Source organism: Strix aluco, chromosome 3, assembly GCF_031877795.1.
Source record: "Strix aluco isolate bStrAlu1 chromosome 3, bStrAlu1.hap1, whole genome shotgun sequence".
In the NCBI taxonomy this organism is placed as follows: Eukaryota; Metazoa; Chordata; class Aves; order Strigiformes; family Strigidae; genus Strix; species Strix aluco.
In genome coordinates this window covers 116,090,876-116,115,508 of record NC_133933.1, presented here as the reverse complement: position 1 = coordinate 116,115,508, position 24,633 = coordinate 116,090,876, and the positions used below count along the sequence as shown (strand labels likewise).

The 24,633-nt window shown below is 48.7% G+C and overlaps 1 protein-coding gene across 2 annotated transcripts; it reads left to right on the top strand.

Moving 5' to 3' along the window:
- Positions 1–7,999: 7,999 nt before the first annotated feature.
- CYS1 (cystin 1) lies at positions 8,000–23,673 on the top strand. Of its 2 annotated transcripts, XM_074820053.1 has the most exons (3): positions 8,000–8,975; positions 17,557–17,606; positions 23,140–23,673. In XM_074820053.1, exons 1-3 carry the CDS (start codon positions 8,742–8,744, stop codon positions 23,240–23,242), a joined length of 387 nt encoding a protein of 128 aa, XP_074676154.1. In that variant the 5' UTR covers positions 8,000–8,741; the 3' UTR covers positions 23,243–23,673. The 2 variants fall into 2 exon arrangements, with proteins under 2 accessions (XP_074676154.1, XP_074676155.1); XM_074820054.1 differs by lacking the exon at positions 17,557–17,606.
- The last annotated feature ends 960 nt before the right edge of the window (positions 23,674–24,633 follow it).

The following is a 24,633-nucleotide window of genomic DNA, read 5'->3' as shown; positions in this document are numbered from 1 at the left end:
TGCAGAGATAATGTCCAGGTGGTATCGTACACAGATTTTTAAAATTAAGGGCAAAGAGGGTTATTTAAGGTCATCTAAATGTTTCTATGTTCCCATGTGGAGATTCAGTTGAGCTGTAGTTTGCTGGAGTCTCTGCTCCTCTGTAAGCCGGAAAAGCAAAAATCTTCCTTGCCAGCAGTACCAATTTGCCCATCTCTGTTCCCAGCCAAACTACTCTGTGTTTCCAGATGTGCCTCTCAGAGAAGATGGAGTCACAGAGTTTATGAGAGCCAAACCTTTGGATCTGTGACCCATATTTCTGGAGAGATCAAGGGAGCAATCCTGGCTCTCCTCCTTCCCTTTTGTAACTTTCCAGCAGCACAGAGGTGGAGGCAACATCAATCCCTGTGCTTCCAAACCTCAGACCTGCCTTCTGGAATAGCACAGCTTGACATCATTAACTACACGCTGAAAGGTATAACGTACATTAGCTACATGCTGTAGGGGTTGACCTTTTTATAAAGGAAATACTTTTAAAAACTTCTCTGCCATTAGTTTCTTCAAATGTGAAATACCAAAAATTGTACAAGTTTTTTCAACTAGAAGAATGCAAAGGCTTCCCCTCGAGGTAAAAGCACATGCTTTTGCACATTAAAGCCGAGGTGGATGAAAGCAAGGTCTCTTCACAACTGTTACTGCCAGCACAAGCGATCTGATCCGGTTCACACCATCCTTTACAGATAAAGCCCTGGAAAGTCCTGCCCTGCCTCTCCCTCAGGCCACCCAGCTGGTGGTTGCCCCTTCACCCCACCCTGGAACTGGATATGCTCTATCACAGGACAGCGTCAGAGATCTTTGTTATAAATGTGCCTCATCTCTGGGGCTCATTAGGAGACACAGGTTTGCTAGCACCCGAATAGGTCATGCATACCATACGGCAGGATCCCGTTACAGCCACTCAGCAAGTTATTCCATGGCCTGAGCCATAAAACCTGACATCACCCAAGTGTGTGTTTTTAACCCGGCTCATCTGTGAGCCATGGACTTAGCTTAAGCCTGAAGTGGGCTGAGGGCACAGAGGGACAGCTAGCACAGCCCTGCTGCCAGGGGACAACCCTGTCAGCTCCCAACTCAGATACGGGTCTGAATACCAGGTCAGTTTTATTGCTTGCTATAGCCTCAGCTATTTTCTTCCTCTGTGCAAGTCGAACCAGTTCAATTGCATCTCTCTTTGGGGTTCTCTCTCTCTCAGGCTTCCCTGCACAAACAGGGCTTGGCCCTGGCTCTGCAGAGCAGAATAGCAAAATATTTATTTAATAACAGGTGTCCCAGTTTGGTGGAGATAAAAGGTAGAAGGCTGGAGGCCAACAAACCTAACAGTGTCTCAAGTCACACTAGTTTACATTTGGCCTTGATCCCTCAACCCCCCATGTGCTATCCAGGCTATCAGGCTGGAACAGAAAGCAGAGGTGGAGGTGTAAGAGGAGAGATGTGCCTGGTCAGAGACCTTTGCAATAGCTCAGCTTGGTGAAGGCAACCAACAGCAATCCCTGATGTCACAGCTGCCTTTTGCTCTCTGGACAAAGCATCACCAGGCCACAGCACATCTGTGCTGAGCAGACAGCCAGGGAAGTGCTCCTGCAGCCCGTTGCCTTCTTCCAGGCTGGGACAGGGCAAAAGCCACAAGGGAATTGGGTGCTGCCCAGGCAGCAAAGCAGGTTCTGCCATAGGAAGCCAGGCCTGGTGTCACCTGCCTGCTCACCTACACCCTGCCTGGTGTCACCCCAGGCTGGTGCAAGTCTGCTGAGGTCCAAGCCCAGCAACCCTACAGCACATTTGACTCTGCTGAAGTCTGGGATAGCATCTTGCTTAGCTCAAATCCCATAGCCTGCTGGACACTGGGGATGTCAGGCTTTCTGAGGGCAGCCAGTCTTCACAGACTTCAACATTGTCCACACTGCGGATGAGAAACAATCGCACAAAACTGGAACAAGAACAAAGTTTCTGCTGGGAAGGGGATGTTCATGTCTTGCCGATTAGCTTCATACACCCACAAGAACTCTGCAGAGCTGTTCTGCTTCCCTACACCTTTGTGTGTACCCAACAGAATTAGAAGCAGTCATCTCTAAAGGCCACCCACAAAGTCCTACCTCGAGTACCAGGACAAAGAGAGGAGAAGGACACAGCCAGGGAGCCATAGCAGGAAGCCCAGCAGGGCTCTGCAGAAGGGCAGCTGACGCGTGATGGGGCAGGGGTGCGAGGTCCACAGGGCATTCCTGTTCGGAGAGACAGGAGGGTCGGGAGTCATGGTGGAAAGGACCAGGGGAAGCCAGGCTTGAAACAAGGAAGCTGGGCCAAACTTGAAGGAGCCAAGTGGGGCCAGGGATGGCATTTATGCTACTGATGAGGCGTGAACGCCACACAGACAACTTGACTCATCTCCCCACCTTGGTAACTACATCCATACTGTGGTCACTGACTTGAAGCTATAGCTGAGTTTGAGTTGTAAGTCACTACTGGGAATGCAGCACTACCAGGTGGACACCAACTCATCTGCATGGTGCTGTGCCTCACCTGTGGGATGCCTGAGATCATCCCTCCCCTACTGCAGGTGACAGTGAGATTTTGGCGTTTTTCCTCATCTGGCCGTAGTTTGAGCCTCACACAGGGACTCAACAGAAAGGGTTTGTCTTGTCAGCATGCAAGCTGCTCGTACGGGACATACCGTCATGTTCCAGCTGTGTCACAGCTGCCTCTCTGGCACGCAGAGATGCTCAGGCAGGAGCTGGCTGCAGCTGCTGCTGGCGGAAGCACTCCCACTGCACAAGCCCTCTGCTCTCCCAAAGGAAAGACCACAGAAAGACAGTCTGATGAGACACACAAAATGTAACTCTTCGCTGGGCTGGGTCTTTGTTCTCATGTTTTTGAACAAAGCAGAGCCCTTCCCTTAAAATGTGGGAAGAAGGGAGGAAAAAAGTGTTTACTGACAATGCTTAGGGTGCAGTAAAATCCAACATGCCTTGAAAGGACACTCCTAAAAAAAAGATGCTTTTATATTTAAACATCTGCTTTCAGCAGTTTTTTTGCAAATTAGATGAGTCAAACTCCAGCCCTGGGCCAAAGCACAGCTCTGCTAATTATGTAGGGACAACCTCTATCCCTCCTCTAGCTGTGGTTTCTCCACTGCATCCTGGCCCTGTTCTGCTGTAGGATGGCTCTTCTGCAAGGGAACTGGTCTCCCCTGCTGTGAAGCACCCCCCAGTCCAGCTAATCTCAGCCAGTGAAAGGAATGTTCAGCACACAGCAGCACCTTGAGCAGAGATGGAGCAGGCTTAGGAACATGAGCTCCTAACCATCACCTTCCAGCTCAGCCTCTTGGACTTTTCCTCTCTGCGTCTCACTGGCCTCTCTCTTGCAGTTATTTTTCTCTGGACAGCTTGTGATAGCAAATCCAATTCCTTCCTCCCACTCCACCTTTGGGTCCCCAGGCAGACAGCACTGGCTCTGTGCTCTGTTCTCAAGCCCAGCTTTTTCCATTCACTGTATTTCACAGCACATCAGGTCAGGACATGGCTCAGACTCACAGAACATGAGGTCTCTGCATCAAAGCAAAGGCTTGAAGAACTGTCAAAATTAGAAATAAATTTCACAGGAGGTTTTGGGTCAGAACTGTAGAAAAACCCAAGTGAAGATGGTATGTGGGTAAATGTTTGGAAAGCCAGGTGATAGAGGCTGGCTCTGCTTTGAGCAATGTACACATTGCCTTTGCTATACACAAGTTAATGCTAGAAAGACAGATTAATAAATAAACCTGTTCACTGAAGGGTAACACCAGTCCAGCAGTTTGCAGTGGGAAAGATGAAGGTTTTCCTGCTTGCTCCATGGAGATCAAATCTTACTGTTTCCTTAGAGCATGGCAAAAGCTGCCTAAGCTAGTTTGAAATATAAACAAACTTCTAATGGACATTCACTGGGCTGCTTCTAACAAATCCACAGTAAAAATAAGTACCAAGATCTCCAGGCTTGCTCCAAACTTGCCAGCATGTCCTCATGGTACAAGGCAGGAGTGTCGGGTCCTGGTCAGCCAGCATCCGTGTCCTCGTGGGGGACAGCCGGGAAGACTCAGCATCTCTCCATGCCGCAACCCAGGGAAGCGGGTACCTTGCGGGGAGACCTTGGGATGCCTGGACACCGCAGGAGAAACCACCCTTTTAGTCAGTGAGCAAGAAGGAGAGATTCATTCTGACATGATGTATTTTAACTTTGAATTTTCATCCTGTTTGTGGTTAATATAGATGACCACCAAAAAACCCCGTAGCTTTCCAGAGCTCTTATGCCAAGGGACTTATCTATCTCTATTGAAGAATTGCTGAAAATACAGCAAGTATTAGGAAAGAAGACAAAACCTAAACACATGTCGTGTGATATTTATTGTTACAAGATCAGCTCCTTCAATGAACTAACTTCAAATAGCCTGGAAAATTTCTGGTGGGAACAAAAACATGAAAAAACAGAGCTCCCCAGGTTCTGTTTTGGTTATTATGTTGGACGGGGCCTGTTATTTTACCCAGCAAGGAAACTCCTTGTATGTTTGCTCTCTGGTGCTCCCATAATAACTACTGGTAAGTGCCGCAGCTGCCCATCATGCCTCACCAGGGTGAACAGCAATAAAGCCCAGCCACAGCACTCCCTCCCAAATGCTGGTGCTGGGACCCTCTCAGGGTGTTGCTCCTGTCAGGGGAACCTGTCTGTGGGGCAAAGGCTGTGCCGGTATCTGTCTTCCATTCTTCCCATCCTCTCCTCGCACTAATGCTGCCGACTGGAGGGATGGGCTGTGCTGGTCCTGGCACCAGCTAAAGCAATGAAGATCTGTCCTGTGACCGGGGGGTTGCTTCAGGGTTTAGAGCCAGAGATCAAAGTCCTGAGGAAGCAAAAAGCTCAGGCTGTGGATCGCAGAGGAACAACAAGCCCTTGGCTTCAATAGAGAGAAAGCCTGAGACTATGGGAGTCTCACTTTGAGGTTGAGATGAGGTGTGGGATAAGGTATGTGAGACCACCCCACAGCAATCAGGGGCTGGGGACAAGGCAAGGAACAAGCAACTTGGATGGAGCTGGCTGCAATTTTTCATGTGCCCTGTCCCTTCACAGATGAAATACTGTGTCAGAAGAGAGAAGAGTGACAGTCCTACCTGTAGTGTGGGGATAGGATGAGACATGGGATGAGACAGAGTCGGTCTGGTTTATTCTCATACTCGGGGAACGAGCAATCTGAAAATAAGATCTGAAAGTCACATTTTGTCCAGGCAATTGCAAGTCTTGACTCCACTTTGGCTTTTGCTCTTGGAAGTCCAGCAGAACTAATCAGCGCTAGTGCCTTCAATGGACAACAGCAATCTTAAAATAATCTCATGTTCCTAAAATGAATGTGATGATTTGGACAAGACTTGGGTGTTAATATGTATGAATATAAATGTGTGTGTATATGCATGCATATATATATATACATATATCTGTCTCCATAATTCTTTTATTAGAAAAAATAGTTGCCAGGTTTGAAGAGTGCTGTCTAACAGAGGTAAGCAACCTTTCACATACATCATACCTCTTCTTTCCCAGAGCAGAGGCTGAGGGTGCCAGCACAGCAGGAGTCAAAAGAGGCCACTTGCCATGTAACTCCAGCATCATCCTCCAGAAGAGCTCCTGGGCTCCCGCAGGACTCAGGAGAAGCCGGGAGCTGGCGCCGTTGGCTCTCTCAATAATGTGCTTTGGATGCAGAGGGTCCTGGCTCCTTGCCGGTCTGGCTGGGCGCCATCCAAAACTGATCCACATGTCGCACTTGGCACTTGCACTGTGCACTTCCAACCCTTGCTCTTGAAGATCAGCCAAGATATTATCTACTGGCCTTGCTGGGAAATGGTGTTAAAAGCCACCAGTTCATCGTAAAAAGGAATTTGATAGCAAATTTTCATTGATTTTCCTGAGATGTCATGTACTTACCGGGTTGTTAGCTTTTGGAAAATCTTCTCTTTAATTCTCAGCAGTTCTAAAGCCTTTGCAGCAGGGAAATATCACTGAACGGCCTCAGAGTCCTTCAATGTCACTGCTAAACCACAGCAGCATTTGGGGTCATCGCTGCTCAAACACTTTCCTGGCTCCAGCAGTGAGCTGCTTCAAAACACAAGGCGTTTGGCTCATTTCAACAGCTGGTTTACGGAGCCAGCATAGCTTCCAAGTGAATCTGAGGGACTGCCCTGGAATGAACTGTTTCCATGGGGGCAGCCAGGAAACTTTCCAGGAGGCTCCAGTCCTTCAGAGACAGCCTGCAGGGATGGAGGAGGAGGAGGAATTTACTCACTTCTTTTTGAGGATGCTTTTTGTCCCTGATGCCTACAGAGCCTTTCCCCTTGGGGAGGGATGTGCCACACATGGTGAATCTCAGACCGCAGCCCCCCAAGAGCCCAAGCACCGCTCACGCTGGGGAGAGCTCAGAAACGCTGCCCCTCGCAGACCGAGAAAAGGGGCCAGGAAAAGGCAGCAGAGCCCCGTGTCCTGGCGAGCCCTGAGGAACGGCCCCGCTGCAGCCCACGGGGGCTGACGACACCTCTGCTGCCACCCAGCCTAAAGCCCCAGCTGCCTCCTCTGCTTTCAGAGACGCTTATATCTTATCCAAAAACCAATACGACTACAGGAACGTTCTTTCCCAGAATGAAACAATGTAGGTTGGGTTAATTCAAGGAAACAGCCTGAGTAAAAGCTTGGGGCTGAACTCCCTTGGTGTAGTTAGCAGGGCCAAAAGTCCTCTCCTGTTCCTCCCCACTTCTCCAGCTGGAACAGCCCATCGCACTGATGTATGTGAGATGTGCCAGTGTCTGGACCCACTCGGTGCATGGGGAAAGATGGGGCTGCCTTCAACTGCTTAGTAAATATGACCACATGGCCACTGAGAGTGCCTTGGTCTCCCTGCCAAGAGGAAGGTCTTCATACAGCATGTGCTGGAGGTCAGAGCAGAATGATGGCAGTTGCTCGTCTTTCATCCTTCATCCATTTCATATATTGAGCATTTTGTTAGGGGCCATTTAATTCCACACACTGGTCCACCATTTCCTCCTCAACAACCAGACCCCTTCACTTCTCCTTTCTCCAAGACCTGCCTCAGATCCAAAGCATCTTCTCTGTCACCTCCCCTGCCCCAAAGCAAGGCCCTGCGTGTGACACCACACTCCTGGACTCCCAGCTGATCTCCTCTTCCCGCAGAACATCCTTCATAGAATCATAGAATAGTTTGGGTTGGAAGGGACTTTTAAAGGTCATCTAGTCCAACCCCCCTGCCATGGGCAGGGACATCTTCAACTAGATCAGGTTGCTCAGAGCCCCATCCAACATGACCTTGAATGTTTCCAGGGACTGAGCATCTAAAACCTCTCTGGGCAACCTGTGCCAGTGTTTCACCACCCTCATTGTAAAAATGTTCTTCCTTATATCTAGTCGGAATCTACCTTCTTTTAGTTTAAAACCATTATCCCTTGTCCTACTGCTACAGGCCCTACTAAAAAGTCTGTCCCCATCTTTCTTATAAGCCCCCACTCTTATAAGCCCATCCTTCTGGCAATCATCCGACCGCTCATTGCCTTCCCTCCTCTAGACCCTCCGTTACAAACTCTTTGACCTTAGCTTGGTGGTTTAGGAAGAACCAGCAGAATGAATGTCTGGTAGATGCAGTCACTGCAATCGGTCCTGAGGAGCAGCAAGAGGAGTCACACCTCTGCCTCTCCTGCTTTTATCGGCCTCTGGTCTGGAAGGCAGGGAGCAGTAGTCCTGCAGGACCTGCTCTCCCTCCCACTCACCCATGTGCTGCAGATAGGGTCTGGAAACCAAAGACCCACTTTGCCCCCCTGCTCTCCTCCCCAGGGGGGAGACGACAGCTTTGCCTTTAACAGGTACTTTTTAATTTCAGCAATAACTCCTAAAGTGTCAAACAGTTGTGCAAATATTTTATCGTTGGAAGCAAAGACAGAAAGAAGCTGTTGAGGATGGTTAGGGGATCTGCTCCACAGGCTTGACGGACTGCCAGGAAGCAGAGAGTGACTCCATCCATGGGGATGGGCTGAGGAGGTCCCCAGCTCTCCTGTCCTTTGCATGGGGTTTTCCCCAAAACTCCACTCCTTTCACTGGTTAGTCCAAGGGCAGAAAATTCCCCTGGCCCAGGAACACTGCCAGAACCGCCACTCAGTGCCCAAAACCTGCCCCAGATGACGTCCTCCAGGTTGCATTATTCTCCAAAGGTCTGCAAGGCCCATCTGAGTGAGGTGTTGAATTTAGCCCAGGATTGCTGTTCCTGCTGCACGGTCGCTGAAGATGACAATGTTCCCCCCTCCCAGCTCCGGGAGATGCATGTAAGGAATGGGAAGCTTGGGAGGCCTGAGATAACAGGCTGGCTTTGAAAATTTTTGAGATAACGGGCTGTTTTGGAAGGTTTTAGAAGGATTAAGAGGAGCGAGGCAGCCTGCCCACGCTCTGGGCTAAAAAAGGTGGTTAGATACGTCCGGCATCTCTCGCGGCATCACCGGTTCCCTCCCTTGTCCTTCCGCGGGCGCCTCTGGGTGGGATTCTCCCCCCCCCCGAAAAAGATTTTGGGAGACCCAGGGTCCAGGGAGCGGCCGCGAGCCGCGCCCGCGTCCGCCCCGCGGGAGAGGCGGCGGGGCCGGGGAGCGCTTCCCGCCGCCCCCCGCCGGCACAGCCCCTTGGCTCCGGGGCCGGCGGCCATGGGCAGCGGGAGCAGCCGGCGGCGGGGCGCGGCGGCGGCGGGGGCGGCAGCGGTGCCCGCGGGCACGGCGGCGGCGGCGGAGACCCGGGAGCTGCTGGAGACGGTGCTGGCCGAGTGCGAGGAGGCGGCGGCGCTGCCCGGCCCCGGCCGCCGAGCCCCGGCCGGCGGGAGCTGTGGGGAGGCGGCGGCGGGAGGCGGCAGCGGCGGGGGGGGGCCCCCGCCCGAGCAGGCGGTAAGTGCCCACCCCGGCCTCGGCCGGGACCCCGCGACCGGCCGGACCCTCCTGGCTGCGACCCCGGGAGCCCCCATCCCCGGGGGGGTCCCCGCGGGACTGGGGAGCCCCGCCGCAGCCGGCGCTAATGCTGCAGCCATGGCTTCCTCAAAATATAAATGGCATTAAATTCTTCTCATCTTTGCTGGCAAACCAGGCTCGATCCCATTTGCTGCTGCTCTTGCATTTTCTCTCTCTGGTGCAAGAGAAACCTCGTCCCGAATAGGGCCATCCCGCTCTCCGCTTTCCCTCTGCTACTGAAAGTTTCTTTTCCTGCCTTGTGGAAATAGCTCGACTTTATAAAGTACGGCTCGTGCTTTTCCCTGGGTCGGGCTTGTAAACAGAAGTTTAAAACAGTGAACATAAAGCTGCCGTTTAATGTTTGCCAATCCCCTGCAATTGCAGTCTGGCTCTTCCTAAAGAAGCATTTCAGTCTCTTTCTGTTTAACAAATAATGGATTTGCCTCTGAGGGAGCTGAGCTTCTTTTTTTTTTTTGCTTTTTTCCTATCCAAAAATAACAGCAGCATCTATGTAATCTGGTGATGAGGCCAGAAATCGCCAGCTTCTTTATCTTAGACTGGCTTTGGAAGTTGTGTTGTTTGTTAGATAAACACTGCTCTCCACAGATGCACAAAAGTCGTCAGACTAAAGTAATAAATTGAAAAATAGAAACGAATATTTAGGACCCAGGAACTTTCTGCCTTGCATGCCTCAGTTTTGCTCTTTAGAAGTATATCATTTCCATTGCCAAACTGCTTGTCTATGGGGTAAGGATAACTTTAACAGAAAATCATTTTGCCATTAGGAAACTTGGCAAGGTTCACTATGAGAACCCTTTTTTTTTAGACAAGTTTTAAAGAGAAGCCTCAAAGAAAGTAAGATTTGGAAATGGAAAAATAAAATAAAGGAAGAGATCTTGTATTGTCATATTTTTTCCTTGCTCTTTTAACTCCAAACCCTCTGGTGGTATGAACAGGAGCTCAGTCCAGCACCACTTTCTCCTCTGAGGGACGCTCATTTACGAGCAGTCCTCCCGACTTCTCCCATTTATCTTTACTTATGGGAATAGAGGCTGTTGGTGTCCATTTTCTCTCTGTTCCCACATGTGAATATTGTGGCTGGATCTTTAAAAATAATAGTTATATCTGTTGTGAATTTTCCTGTGCATAAAGTGGTATTTTAGCTCTATTCTGAAGTGATGTATATTCTGGGTAATTACGTATCAGAAAGGCAACAGCGCTGCCCCCATCTTTCTTTACAAAAATCAGTAGAGAGAGCATATACCATGGCAGTAGATACTAGTGAACTAATGACAAGGAGCAAACCAGAAAGGCTGAAGAATTTAAGACATGGCCCCTGGGGTGGTGTAGGGGGGGTCACCATGCCCAGCTCCCTGCTGCAGACCTCCTCCTGTGGCAGAAATGATGTTGAGGAACCTGCAGCCTCACCTCAGCCACCCCGGGTTGTGGTCACACCCAGTGTAAACCCAGGGTGGGAACACCATCAGGCCTTGCAGCACGGAGGTGTCTGTGAGGGCCCTCAAAGTCCAGCCTGAAGTGGGCGTGTGGCCAAGTGGGTGCAGCACACAGCTATGCCGCCCATGAGGCAACAGTGATGCCGAGCATCTTCTGTGTCTCCTCGTCCAGCTGCTGCTGCTGCCTTTTGTTTGGGAAGGAAGTTCACATCTCTGGTTACACCCAGACAGGTTGTTTGAAAACCAGCAAGGAATTACCAGTGTCTTTCAAAGATATAAGAGACATACAAGAGAAGTCTTAGATATTTTCAGGGCAAACTTGAAGCTCTTCTTGATAGCACTTCCTTTACCTGAGCCCGAGGTGGCCATGGTACAGACAGCAGTCATGCGTTTACCGTTCTGACTCCTCGAGGCCTAAAAAGTCACTAGCCTGAGAGAAGGAGGGAGGAAACTGTTTGCAGCACCAACTTTTGTTTGTTTACTGGATGCAATTCAGTCTTTCAGGTCATTGTGCAAACTGCAGTCCCACCCTTCCCATGAGGCTGGTGGAGGAGGTTTCTGGAAAGGGATACCAGCTTCGTTGCATCACTAGTTCCTTGCTAGAAATTTTGAGGACAGTTTCTTTCAGTCTTGCCAGCTTCTCAACCAGTCACTTGTAATTTCTATCTTGTGGTGGGAACTTGCTTGCTTTGCCCTGTCTGTTCAGCAGTACGAACTGGAGGACGAGCAAAGAAAGGATAAGTTGATTCAACAGAGCTAATGTGGAAAAGACGAAGGAGGAGGAAGGGCAGCAAGGAGATATTATGGTAGAAAAGTCTGATGAGAAATAGCCCATGGAGGAGCAGATTCTGGCCAGTGGGAGGAGAGCTTTGCACGGGCCAGAAGACAGCAGTTGCCTGCAAGCAGGACTCAGCTCTGTTGTCACAGCTGGGTTTCTCCTGGGTGTGATGTGCATGAATGTTGTGCTTCACAACTGAACCCCGATGCACTTTGTCATTCAGCAGCAAGCTGTCAGCGCCAGTGGGTGCTCAGGCCAGGTGGCAAGGGCTGGTCGAGAGGGATGTGGCTGTGTTTAAAGGCTTGAGCCACCTCTATTGCATTCAAATAGTGCTTGGGAGTGAGAAGGGTGAAAGCACATGACAGCAGCAGGCTGGGAACCAAATCCTGATGGGGAACCTGACCCCAGCTCAGAGCAGACCCCAACACCTCCTTATCAGCATCAAACATCCATTTTCAGGTTTGTCCTCAATTCCAGATGGTTATACATGCTTTTTCCTTGTTTCTTTGTTCAAGACTGAAAAAGTATTTGTGGTTTTGCAGGTGCTGCTGCAGTACAGACTGGGGTGGCAGCTCTTGGTGGAAACCAGGGGAGAGGCTGTGGCCTCAGGCATTTCCCCATTGGTTTCCTGAAATGGAAGAATCACACAGACTATAGAGTCTTGCTTTTAACAGCTTTTTCCATGGCGCCATCTCTCCTCCTGACTGGAGATGGGATGTGATTACAGTAAGCTGATCACCCCAGCCTCAGTGCAGGAATAACACAGGTAGAGGGTGTGTTAACCGACTTCTAGAGGGACTATCATATACTTTCAAAACACCCAGGTTTTCAAAGCTTTGCCTGATTTGCCAGATAAATGCTCTTTCTGCAGATCGATGTGGTGCAGCGTCATCTCGTGGCTGGCTGGTCCCAGCTGCAAACACGTGGGGGTCCTGTGGGGACATTTCATGTCATGCCCCATTAGTTTCTTACAGGAACTCAGATAGGTTTATTTTTCTGCTCTTGTTAAAATGTGCTTCCCCCAAAGAGAAATTCGATCTTTCTAATTCAGTGCTGTTAGCAATTTATTTCAGCATTTTCTTCCTGGTTGTATTAATGGTCAGAAATTCCCTCAATTCAAGATGTTCTCCTGCAGTTGTGTAGGGAACTGTGCTCCACTGGCCAAGGCGCTTCAGAAAAGGGCTTTTCCAGCCGAACATCTGGGACTCCTCGAACTCCAAACTAGGGAAGCAGCTAAGCGAAAAGTACAAATTCAGATTATTTCAGATTCTGCAGTTAATGTCCAGGTGTGGATCTGGCGGTTGCTGAGCAAAAGGTCTCCCTCTCTCTCACGTTATGTTCCTTGTCTGTTTAAAAGCACCTGAAACTTCACCAGAGTCCACCAAGCAGCAAGCTGTGCTGTCCCCTCAGCTGTGTTGCAGCTGGACTCGGAAAACTGCTGAGTAGGTATTTTTTCCCCTCACATCGGTTGGCAGAGCATGGGTTGCTTTTGCCCTGAAATCATTCCTGATCTAAAACATAAGCACAGGGCATGCGCAGAGTATCTGGGAGCTGGTGTTTTAGTTGGCAGGAGAAGTGTGGGAAGTCCCTGCATCCCTGATCACTTCCCGTCCACCGCCTGCTCTTAATTCCTTCACTGGCCAGAGGATGTTGCTGCAGACCGGAGCAAGGCTGGGAGTGCTCTGCCTGGGATGCAGATGGGGCTATGCATCCCATTTGGTACTTACTGACATGTTAGGTAAGCTAGATTTTTTTTGCCAGCAATAACTCTGGCTGTGAGTTTGCGAGAGGCTGTTTTCGGCAGTGATGACCGGCTTAGCCACCCACATCATTTGCTGGTGTCGCTGGAGGGTGCTGCCCTTCTGCTGTACCCGCTCAGCCATCTGCAGCTGAGATGTGCTCCAGCTGAGATCGCCTCCCTCCCCTCCAAGGGAAGGGATTTTCGTTTCAGCTCAGATTGGTCCCCTGGTCCAGTTCACGGGATGTTTGTGAAAAGGAATTTGGGAGGAGCAGAGGCAGGGAAGGAGGCACTGGCTTACATCCTCCAGAAAAGCTGCACTATGAAACTGCATCCTGGCAGACCAGCACTGACAGGGGACCACACTGCTCCCCTGTAGATGTTTTAGGTGGCTCAGCCACTCTCTAGCCTCCCCTGTACATGACAGGACCACTCAAGGTCTGTATTTCTGCTCTACTGTATCTCAGGGCTACATCTGTACTGGTAAACTATACCACAGCAGCTGTCTAGCATTGGACCATGATGGTCTGCCACTCTGAGCTGGCACAGTTTTGGCCAGGACCAACTTGCAGCTTACCAAATAACACTTAGGCACGGTTCAGGGGCCAACACAGGGACTATCCCCAAGAGGCAGCTTGAATTTGGCCACCCAGTTTTGGAGATGATGTGATTTTAATAGTCAAGACTGTAGCTGACTGGTTTCAACACAGCACAGGGGCAGCTCCGAGCCCCCAAAGGAGAACAGCTCCAGATTGCCCCACAGGTCCCCGGGGAGGGTGAGAACACCCAGCTCACCTGCAGCTGCTAGAGCTGACAGAGGGAGAAGGGGGGAGCAGGGGGGTAAGGGCTGGCAGGACCGTGAGCAACACCAGCCATAGCTTCCACCAGGTTGGGGGAGCTGGAAGCTGCACCCCGGGAGTGCTGGTTCATGCACACAGTAGAGAGAAATAGCTCCTGCTTCCAGCTCTCCGCTCTGCCTTGCTCCCAGGAGCTGCTGCCCTAGCATAAAGGACAACTGAACTGTGTGTGCAATGGCTGTCAAACCACTCTACATCTCACTACATTAAATTAAACCCGAGTACATGCTGGGTGAGCTTAATATCCAAGCCTTTAAACTTGGAGGAGCTGGCAATGTGGGGCTCTGTAGCACAACAGACCCCAGCATGAGATGCCTATGCTGGGAACAGGGTGAAAAACAAGGAGACACGCTGCGGTCTGGATGAGTAATAAAAAGATGACTGCAAGCTGCAGAAAGGAGAAGCTGACTTCATTTATCTTTTAACAGGGCATAGGCCAACCAGGCCAGCAATTACTTATTTAGCTGTAGGATAGGAACCCATAATATTAAAGTGTCATGATGTGCGCATCATCTTAACCCACATAAAGAGCTAATACTAATTATCTGCTGAACTTGCAACATACACATTACAGCAATCCCAAGCGGGCTGGGTGGGGTCAGTTTTTATTATGTCTCACTGCCTGCACCAGCCTGCACTCCGCATCCTGCCTGCCGCCCGGCGCGTGGTGTCACTCGGGCATCACGGAGCCGCACGTCCTTCACCCGGCTGAATTAGGAGCAGGTCCCAAAGCACAGAGGCTCTGACGGCGATGGAAAGGCAGAGGCTGGAGGTGCCTTTTGTTTTTATTTGTCACTTTTTCCCTCGTGCACCGGATTAAATGTCAGTAGAGATCTACCTGCACCAATGCCGAATTCTCTTGGGAAATAAGTGCTGTTGCTGACAGATCCCTTGGAGAAGGTGGGAGCTGATTCTGCACAGAGAAGCAGATTTTGCTAACCAGAGCTGCTCCGACCCGATGACTAATTAGTTCTGTCTTCCACCCACACAACACGTACAGCTCGTAATATGGAGGAGTCAGCCACAAGGGAAGAAAAAAAGACAACCTACTGTACAATTCAAACCCCTCCCTAAAATGATCCAAGCCCATCCTTTGTGCAGAAGTCTTGGAAGTGGGTTCTTGTGGTGGGAAGAGCAGCATCAGAGCACTCCTGAAGAACTGTATTCCCTTGGTGCTGAGGATGAATGGTGTTCTTCGCTGGTGGAAGGAAACTGAGGCAGCAGCAGCAGTCCAGTGGGTGATGGTGATGACAAGGATGAGGGGCTGCGTTGTTAGCCCTTGGAGCTCAGCACGGAGTCCTCCTGGCACTGCCACTTGCTCTTGTCACTTGTGGGAGATTGCCAAGAAACGATGCTAAATAACCAGGCAGGAACTCTCTTCCCTCATCATCAGCTTTCTCACATAGCCTCATCTCCACTTGGACCCAGGAGCTATGTCTAGAACAGTTCAGGCTCTTCCAGAGAAAACAAAGTGTTGCCAAAGAGCAGGGGCTCTTCTGAAAGAAAGTGGAGTGCCTTCTGACAGGTATAAAGAAATGTTACAAGTCTTTTGTAGAGATTTAGTTTGTAATTTCAAGCAAGCAGCTTGGACATGAAAGACCGTGGATAGCAGACACCTTTTCCAGCTCCAGAAATGGAAGATACTTAGGACTTACCTGGAAGAGGTGTTGACCCAGTGCCATGAGAGGTGTCTTTGTTGCAGCCGCCCTCACCTGCTCAAGCATGGGAGCCCAAGGTGACCATGGCAGCACAGAGCCCACCCAAGAAGCAGGGAAGAGATGAACAGCTACCAAGCACCTACCTGCCTAGTAGTGTCTGAGACTGCTGTGTTTAAACCTCAACTCCTGTTCATCTGCATGTGAAGCAGCTGAGGAAGGAGTGCAGTGAAAACATCTCCTCTCTAATTAAAATCAGGTGCCATGCAGTAACAGCAGTTAGACACCCAGGTGGACATTTCTATCCAGCAGACAACACATAAGCCTGACCGATACCAACTGATTTAAATCAGCTCAAAACTGCATAAAGACATCATTCCTGTACTGACACTGCCTATAGAGAGGTATCCTTACACTTACCAGAACCTATTCTGTGCACTGCTGGACCTTAAGGCAATGCAGGTTTGAGCTATTTCAAGAGCAGATACATGATCTTACTTAGGAATTGCTTGATCCCATCCAGTCCTGCAGAAACACCACACAGCAGATGTGTAGGCAATAGCTCTGAACTGCAAACTTTTCCACACTGCTCCCTGGTTCCTTTCCTTCCCTTTTTTGTTGTACAAAAAAATCTTTTCCTCTTTTCCATGTTGGTGGAAGAACTTTTCATTTCTATCTTCTGAAAGCCAAGTCCTCACCTTGGTTCTGTGTGCTACCTGATTAATATCTGTTAGTGTCATCATGAGATTCAGGATAACTTGTATCAAGGAGGCCCACTGGCTTTAGGACTGCAGCTCAGAAAAAATAATGGCAAGCCAAAGTGGGTCTAGCTTTGTGCAAAGCCACAGCCCTTGTCCCTGTCCCCCTCCCTTTCCTCATGAGAGTACAGTGAACAAGTAGAAAAAGATGAAAGTTATATTCTCAGTACCATCTGGCTGCAGGGGGCTCATTTTATTACTGGGCCAACTGGGGGCTCAGACAGACACAGGGTCCCATCTTCTTCCCATTTTAAGTGCCTTTAGTTTTGACTTTGGTTGCTCTCCACCGGTGTCCCATTGGAAACCTGAGGGCTTCCAGTGTAGGGAAGGTGGATGTTTCCCTCCAGATGGATCATTTCAGAGAAGCAGCTTTGTCAGGTGAAAAGAGTTAGGTCCGTGTTGCCATAACTTCCTTCCTTAGAAGTATTTTCATACTGCTACCTGTCAGCTGGTGGGACAGTGCATATTTATGGGAAAACTGGGAGGTTTCATGAGTAAGTATTTGGTGATTTCAGTTCCGTAGCCTGCAGCCACCCCGCTCCCCTGAATGCTGAAACAGAGCTAGCAGAAGGGTGGTTAGTAAAGGGAACTCTCTTGCACCTGTATTGTCTCCACAGGGGTTGTTTGGGGGTGTAAACCGGGGCAGACATGACCCAGAGATAGCTTTCATAGAAACATAGAATCACAGAATGGTTTGGGTTGGAAGGGACCTTCAAAGATCATCCAGTCCAAGCCCCCTGCCATGGGCAGGGACACCTGCCACTAGACCAGGTTGCTCAAAGCCCCGTCCAACCTGGCCTTGAACACTTCCAGGGAGGCGACATGCACAACCTCTCTGGGCAACCTGCTCCAGTGTCTTGCAACTCTCATCGTAAAGAGTTTCCCCCTTTTGTCAAGTCTAATCCTACTCTTGGTTTAAAACCATTACCCCTTGTCCTGTCACTACAGGCTGTGGTAAAAAGTCTCTCTCCATCTGTCTTACAAACCCCCTTTAAGTACTGGAAGGCCGCTATAAGGTCTCCCTGGAGCCTTCTCTTCTCCAGGATGAACAACCCCAACTTTCTCAGTCTGTCCTCATAAGGGAGGGGCTCCAGCCCCCTGATCATCTTCATGGCCTCCTCTGGACCCACTTGAGCAGGTCCATGTCTTTCTTGTGCTGGGGACCTCAGAGCTGAACACAGTACTGCAGGTGGGGTCTCACGAGAGCAGAGTAGAGGAGCAGAATCACCTCCCTCAACTTTAAAGTGATAACTGAAATATGCTTCTTTTATTCTTCCCCAGGCCTTGTCAACCATAAGCCCGTCAGGCCCAGAGAACAACACTGACCATCAGTGAGTACCCCCATGCTTTTGTTATATCTTCAGAGGGGAGAAGCAGCTGGAAGGAAGGAAGCGTAAAGGAGAAAGCTATTCCTGCATGCCTCCTGCTGTGCAAAAGAGAGGTGGGAATGGTGTCAAATTGTTTATAGCCCTAAATAGTCTGCCCTCTACCTATTTGCCAATTACAAAAAATCCAGGAGTTGCACTGCCTGAAAAGATCTAGGCTCCAGCTCAAGTACAGTATGGAGATTCAATGCAGAATTTAGGATGTCCACATGTCACACAGGCATCTTGAAGGAGCTTGTGAAAAGCTGGGGAGGAGCGTTCCAATGAGTACCTCAGGCCCTGGTTCACTCACAGGTCATCTGTGGGCTCTGCAGTGTGTAGAAAAGGAGGATAACATCTCTTTGCGCCCCAGAAACCATAAGGAAAGATTCATAAGACACTACTGTGCTAGACCAGTTGGAGACATGAGCATCCCTCAGGGACAGGGGAATGGTGGGCACCTACTGCACTGTGTATCAAACAAAAGAAATCTGAAATCTTCCTTCCAGAAGCAAAAGCTACCAAGAAGACTGTGCCTGCACCAAGAGCAATGGGAACTGTTTGACACACATGTTAAAGAAACTCAGATGAAACAAAAAGGCTTGAAAAAAACATCTTAAAATACCATTTCCTTATGCTAAAGAGTGACTCTTTTCAATGTTAAGCACTCCCTGACTGTCTTATTCTGCTGCTGAAGCACTCAAAAGCAGACTAATCTGCAGATCCTGGCCGTCGGGCTGTGTGACCTACTAACGCCGAGCAGCACTGGTAGATGTGACATGAGAGCCCAGGCACCATCCTCCCCTCCCTCCCAGCTGGCAGGGAGCTCGCCTGTGGAGGCTGCTGGTTTCAGGAGTGCTCAGAAAACATGACTGCCCTCGGCTTTCCTGGCAGCAAGGCTTGTACAGGGGCTCTCATGGGGACCGTACCCTCTCTTGGGCTCTCCAGCATCCTTGATGGGCTTTGGGCCACAATGTCAACTGACCAGTCTCCTCTGGGGGTGCACACCCAGCCCTGACACAGTCCTCCGCCAAGCTCCCCAGCCCCAGGCTCTCACTGGTGGCTCCCCTTGTGCCCTGTCAGGGCTTCCCTTCTCCCTCCCTCTTTGAAACACAAAGGGAAGACTTGAGACAGCAGAAACTGGTTTCTGATCTGGGATGACAGAGCAGGAGCTTATTTTAATTTAGATAACATTTAATGTACACCCACTGCAGAGCCCCATAGCGCAGCTCATGTGTGAAGTGCCCATACTGCCCGTGATAAGCAGGGCTGCAATTTCTGCTGGCAAGAACTGCATGCAAACATTTTCTTGGAAATTGTCCAGCACCCAGCAAAATTGCATTTTGAAGAAGTCAAATCAAACCCAAGCCTCAGAAACAGTGGCTAATGTGCGTAGGTGTCTCATCCTTCAAATTTCTGTGGCTAGAATTGTTCTAGAGAAACACTCACGTTACAAGCAGCAAAAATCAGCCTTGTCTTGACAGAGTTACTGACTTAAGAAATTCCCATAAAGCAAATTAAAGAAGAAATAAACGTCAAGCAAGGAGAAAAAAAACTAGATAGGAGACAATACTATCTGCCAAGAGAGCAGTGATGCGAGATAGATGCTGTAGGTGTGCACCTCCTGTACTGCAAACATGCCTGTGTGACACCACATAAGCATCTAAACCAAGCCCTAATAAATACCTTCGATGCACATGGGAACACAGCTGGATGTATTCCTGATCGTGCTGCATTACCTCTCTTTCCCCCTGCAATTCTTTTGGGAACCCCTCTCTAGCATCTGGTGGTGCACGGGCGGGATGACACAGCCTGGGAACACAGTAATGATCTTATAATTGCTGCCAAGGCTCATGTCACTGACAGAGTTACCGGGGCGTTGTTTTGACCCATTTTTCAGCTGCAAGGTCTTGCAGAAGGCATTTTAATGATTAACCCTGGACTTTCCCATCCTCAGCAAAACAATAAAAAACACTGGCCTAGATTCACCCCAACCTAATTTTAAGCCACTTAACTCAGGTTTCTACCTCAGAGCTTGTCACCCTAGCCACCCGTCAGGGACATTGTCACCAGAGCCCACAGGCAGCTCTCTCCCACACCAGGCAGCTGCTCGACATCAGGGATATGGCACTGCCAGCCATCCCCACCACCGGGATCTTGCTCAAAGGTGGTTTTGCTCACTTTTGGTCTAATTTTTCCCTTTGCATTTCCTTCTCATTGCATGGTTCCATTAAAAAAAAATAAATTCTTCCTTCCTTTGAAAATCTTTAAACACAGAGAGGCCTTTAACTGAAATGGAGCACATTTCTTGCTTTCCTCTTTCCTAAACTGCTTCGCTCTAGCCTCTTAAATCACTTTTATTGCTGCTTTCTAAACTCCCTCCAAGCTGTTAATAACTTTTCAGTAATGAGATACCCAGAAGTCTGCACAGTAATCTTGGTGGAGCTGCACTGCCCTTTTTTTTTCTTTGCTGTCCTACCATGCTGCAAATTCCCCTCTTGTATGCTTTTCAGCTAGCTCTTTCTCTCTCTGCTTTGCGCCTTTCCGGGTTTCTTTCTTCTCCCAGAACATCTGGGGTTTGAAAATTTTTCCCCTCAATGTACTGACCTGTTATTTTCCAAACCAGAAAATCTAACAGCCCTCAGCTGGATTCAGCGTGATTGCAAGCCCTGATCTGAAGCTCTGGCTGCATGTTGGTGAGGGCAGCAAGGGGCCTCCTCTCCTGCTGGAGCAGCTGGAGAAGCGGAGGAGCAGGCTTGTGGTCCACCAGCTCCTGTCCTGCCCACATCCTGCGCTCAGGATTTCCCTGTCACAGCCTCTCACTTAATTCCAGGACCAGTAGAAACAGCTGCACCAATGTCCGTTTGAGATCAAGGTTCAGGCTGGGAGGGCCTCAGGAGGTCTCTAGTCCAATCTCGTGCTCCAAGCTGGATCAGCTGTGAGGTCAAAGCAGAACACTCCAGGCTTTGTCCCATCAGGTCTTGAAAGTCTTCAAGGATAGAGCCTGTGCAACCATAGCCTGTTCCTCTGCTTGCTGCCCTCAGGGTACAGAAGTTTCTCCTTTTATCCAGATTGAACCTCTCTTTTTTAAATTTATTTCAGTTTTTCCATATTAAATGATACAGAAGTTTGACACAAAAATAGAGAAAAAGAACAACTTGCTTTTCTTTTACTCTTGAAATAAACACAGCCCTGTATTCCTCTCAATTCTGGGATGTGCATGGTAAGTGGGGTTTGCTTTTGTTTTTTTAAAAGCACATCTATGTTTCAATGAGTTCCAATTTTACCTGGAGATTTTCTCCTGTGCTTGGAGGTCACCATGCAAGCCAAAGAAAGCATAGAGAATAATTAACAGTGGGAAATTATGTAACTGCTAAGAGAAACAATGACTCTTCTGTGGGCCTGCAAGCAAGCTGCCAAGAACTCTGCCTCTAATTCATCACATAATATAAAATTAGTTTAAGGATTGTCACAGTGCAGATTTAAATCAATAAATCATGTGTGCAAGTCAGATTTCTGCATTTCCTTTTCCTAATTCTTGCTTTGTAGCTGCTGATGTATGGTTCTAGCTCTTGGACTTTTAGCTTTCTTCCCAGTTCATTTACTGCGGTGGAAACCAGATTGCCTGCAGCCCATCAGAAGGAAAATGAATAAAAGGAATAAGCAGAAGAGTCTACTTGCTAAATCCTACTTGCTGCCATCTTGCTACCAGTAGAACTTGCCATCGAGGGCATGGAGCAGCACAATTAAGTGTAGGACACCCACATGACCCAGCTGCCACGCCAGGTGCTCATCAGGTGGCTCCAGGAAAAACACCAAACTATTTCTGACATGCAAGGGGCACGGCTAGGTCACAGCTAGGTCAGAGCAGCCAGACTCAGCAGAAGCCTTTCTGACCTGGACAGATAAGAACAGAGGAGAGGCTGCACTGCTGCGGTTGCTCCCCAGCGACAGCACACTGGCTGCTGCCTGTCTGAAGGACGTTGCAGATAATTCCTCGCCCAAGGAGGGCAGTTCCTGGCTGTCAAAGACAGCTGAGGGTTTATGAAAGAACCTCCTCTATGTGACAGTTTCCTTAAAAAAGCATTTCAGGGCTCTTTTCTTCGATTCTGATTCTACATTTGCTTACCTGTTTGGGGGCAGCTCCTGTGATTTCATCTAATAAATAGGTCTTCATTTTTTTCACTAAAGCACCAAATTCATCCCAACTGCAAGGCCAAGGATGAGAGAGATCTCATCCTTAGAGAAATGGTAAGTCAACAGATGCTACATAACAAGTTTGGAACAGAATTAGAGCCATTCTATTGGATATGAAAATCTCTCCTCTTTGGCAACCAACCAACCACCACACAAAACAAAAATTTCTTACTCATTTGTTCTCCATCAGTGGATGGCCACAAAGTAAGCCCACTGATCTCAGTTGACATGGCATCACAGAACACTTTACAGTTTGGATTTACCAACTTAAGTCTCCACTTCGCTCTGCACCTCACTGTTACCTCCATTTCATGGAACAACATGCCCCAACTTCCAGAGACCAGCCTGATGGCCCGGGTTGCTCACCTCCCAGTTCTCTACAGGGTCGAGGAGGAGCACCCACTTGTCAGCTGCTGTCTCCTCTCTTGAGTCCTGGAAGACAAGATCAAGTAGACCTATTTGGTAGTGTGACTACAGTGGTCAAATCTTACAGAAGACTTTTCACTGTCCTCCCTCGGGCAGGTAGGGACAGATTTCTCTTGTACCCAACATAAACCACCTCCGATAAAAACCATGTCAGTTCCCTTTGGATTGTACATCAGTTCCCACTCGTGGGACAGTTGTGCTGATGTGAAAATAAATAAAAACCGTAACAGCAGTCTGAGGTAGCTGAGTCCACATTTTGGTTGCAATTCAAACCCCTTTACAGATACAACCAAAAAATCCCTTTTTGCATAAAACTTTAAAACTAGGAACTAGAGTAAAGGTTAGGCAGTGCTTTAGCTGGACCTTGAACCTACACTCACCAAAAGGTTCTGGAATTTTGATCTGGAGCATTGTAAGGACTGTACTGTAGTGAACTCACAGACTAAAATAGATGCCAAATGATAGCAAATGTCAGCAAGCGATGTGCCTGTGGGGTATGGGAACTAGACGTGAGAGAGTATCTGTGTCTCAGCAAGCCACGTGCAGTTTGATCTTTCCATTCACAAAAAAATGATGTAAGGATCGTCTTGTGTCTTCAGAGCTTGATTCCCTCTCATGACACCAATAACTTTTAGACTAGATATTAGGAAGTATTTCTTTACAGAACAGGTAGTTAGGCATTGGAATGGGCTGCCCAGGGAGGTGGTGGAGTCCCCATCCCTGGAGGTGTTCAAGAGGCGGGTTGACATAGCGCTGAGGGATATGGTGTAGTTGGGAACTGTCAGTGTTAGGTTAATGGTTGGACTAGATGATCTTCAAGGTCCCTTCCAACCTAGATGATTCTGTGATTCTGTGAACTCATTCCCTTCCCTGGCAGGTGCCCACAGAGGAACAGCAAGCCAGCGGGAAAGTCCACAATATCATACGATTACTCGGAGGAAGAGCTTATGGCAAGCATTGAGCGGGAATACTGCCGCTGAACCCAACCCCATACCACGAGAACTTCAAACACCTTCCTGGAGGCCCAGCTGGAGCAGAACTGCTGCTGACATGATAACCTCTTGCACAGCGAGACAGCACAGGAGAGGTGGGCTGCGAAGGAAGGTGAAACATGAGGGGCAGTTGTGGCTGCTTGGGAAGCGTGGAGGAGAAAGCCCTCCTGACCAACTCTGAGTGAAAGCATGAAGATCCTCACCAACTGCTGATTCTCATCAGTGCTGCTGGAATAGAGACCAATTCATCCTGTGAATCAATATTTAGAAGCTCATTTCTAAATGATATTTACAAATTAAGACATACTAGAATTGAAGTGTTATACTAGAAGTGTTGAGACATGGTGCTTTGAAGAAAGATTCTGTTTTGTCTGAGCAGGGAAAAAAAAATGCAGTAAAATCATTTGATTCAGATCTCACTTAAGGGGATGTTGCATGAAATTCATGTTTCTGGCACTTAAAACAGGTCAAATTCACTCCTTGAGCTGTGCAAGCCTCTGGTTCAGGTCTGAATTTGTCTCTGTCTCTTCGTACAGGGTCCTCTCCCCAGCATGGGATGTAAGATGAAAAGGGGAGTGAGCCCACATACACAGCATCATCCCAGAGTTGAAATCCCACCACTTAAGCAAACAAGGCTCCTGGGAGCCATCAGTGGGGACAGGATTCGTACAATCCCTTTGGGGTGGGATCCCAGCATTGGTGTCCTACCTGGGGCTCCTTGGCATGGATCCTCCAGCAAAAGCAGGAGGCACGTCCCTGGTGCTGCCTCGCTGCGGCCAGCAATCATCCATCTTGAGAAGGAGTTGCACGCTATTGCGGAGCAGCTGTTTGTGATCAGTTTTCAGAATTATCAGTCCTGGCCTTCCCATTTATTTCTTGTAGGTAACCTAGAAGAAAAGTCACTACATTTTACCATTAGCTGACTGCAAAGTAAAACAGAAAGTTGGCTCTCCAAGGAAAATCATATATTTTCAGCGTTCCCTGACAAGGAAGCCTGATATTTTAGGGTTTCTGCCTTTATTTTACCTGCATCTTAATGTATTATGACTAGCTGCTTATTATCAGAAGTAAAAAATTAGCTTATTCCTATCTTCAGCTGAAGGATAGAAGACATCAGATGAAGTCATCACGTAAATGCAAGAGGAAAGAGCAGGATACATCTTAAGATGCTGCATTTTAGCTTCTTTGTAATTCCTGGTATCTATGAAACAGAAATAATTCATCTGTACTCTATGTAACCATCAGTAAAAGCATCAAATGTTGTTTTGAAAAAGGCTCTCCAGCTTGCATCATTTTAGAAACTCTCCTCCAGTCTGATACATGAAGCATAAGACAGGGTAGCTGAGCACAGGCTTTGAGTTGATACTATTAATCTCCAT

What these genes read in the sequence shown, in the direction of transcription:
- CYS1 (XM_074820053.1), top strand. Translation starts at nt 8,742, where the DNA reads ATGGGCAGCGGGAGCAGCCGGCGGCGGGGCGCGGCGGCGGCGGGGGCG. An exon ending in GGCCCCCGCCCGAGCAGGCG is followed by an intron (nt 8,976 to 17,556) that starts GTAAGTGCCCAC and finishes ATTCTTCCCCAG; the next exon opens with GCCTTGTCAACCATAAGCCC. An exon ending in GAGAACAACACTGACCATCA is followed by an intron (nt 17,607 to 23,139) that starts GTGAGTACCCCC and finishes CTTCCCTGGCAG; the next exon opens with GTGCCCACAGAGGAACAGCA.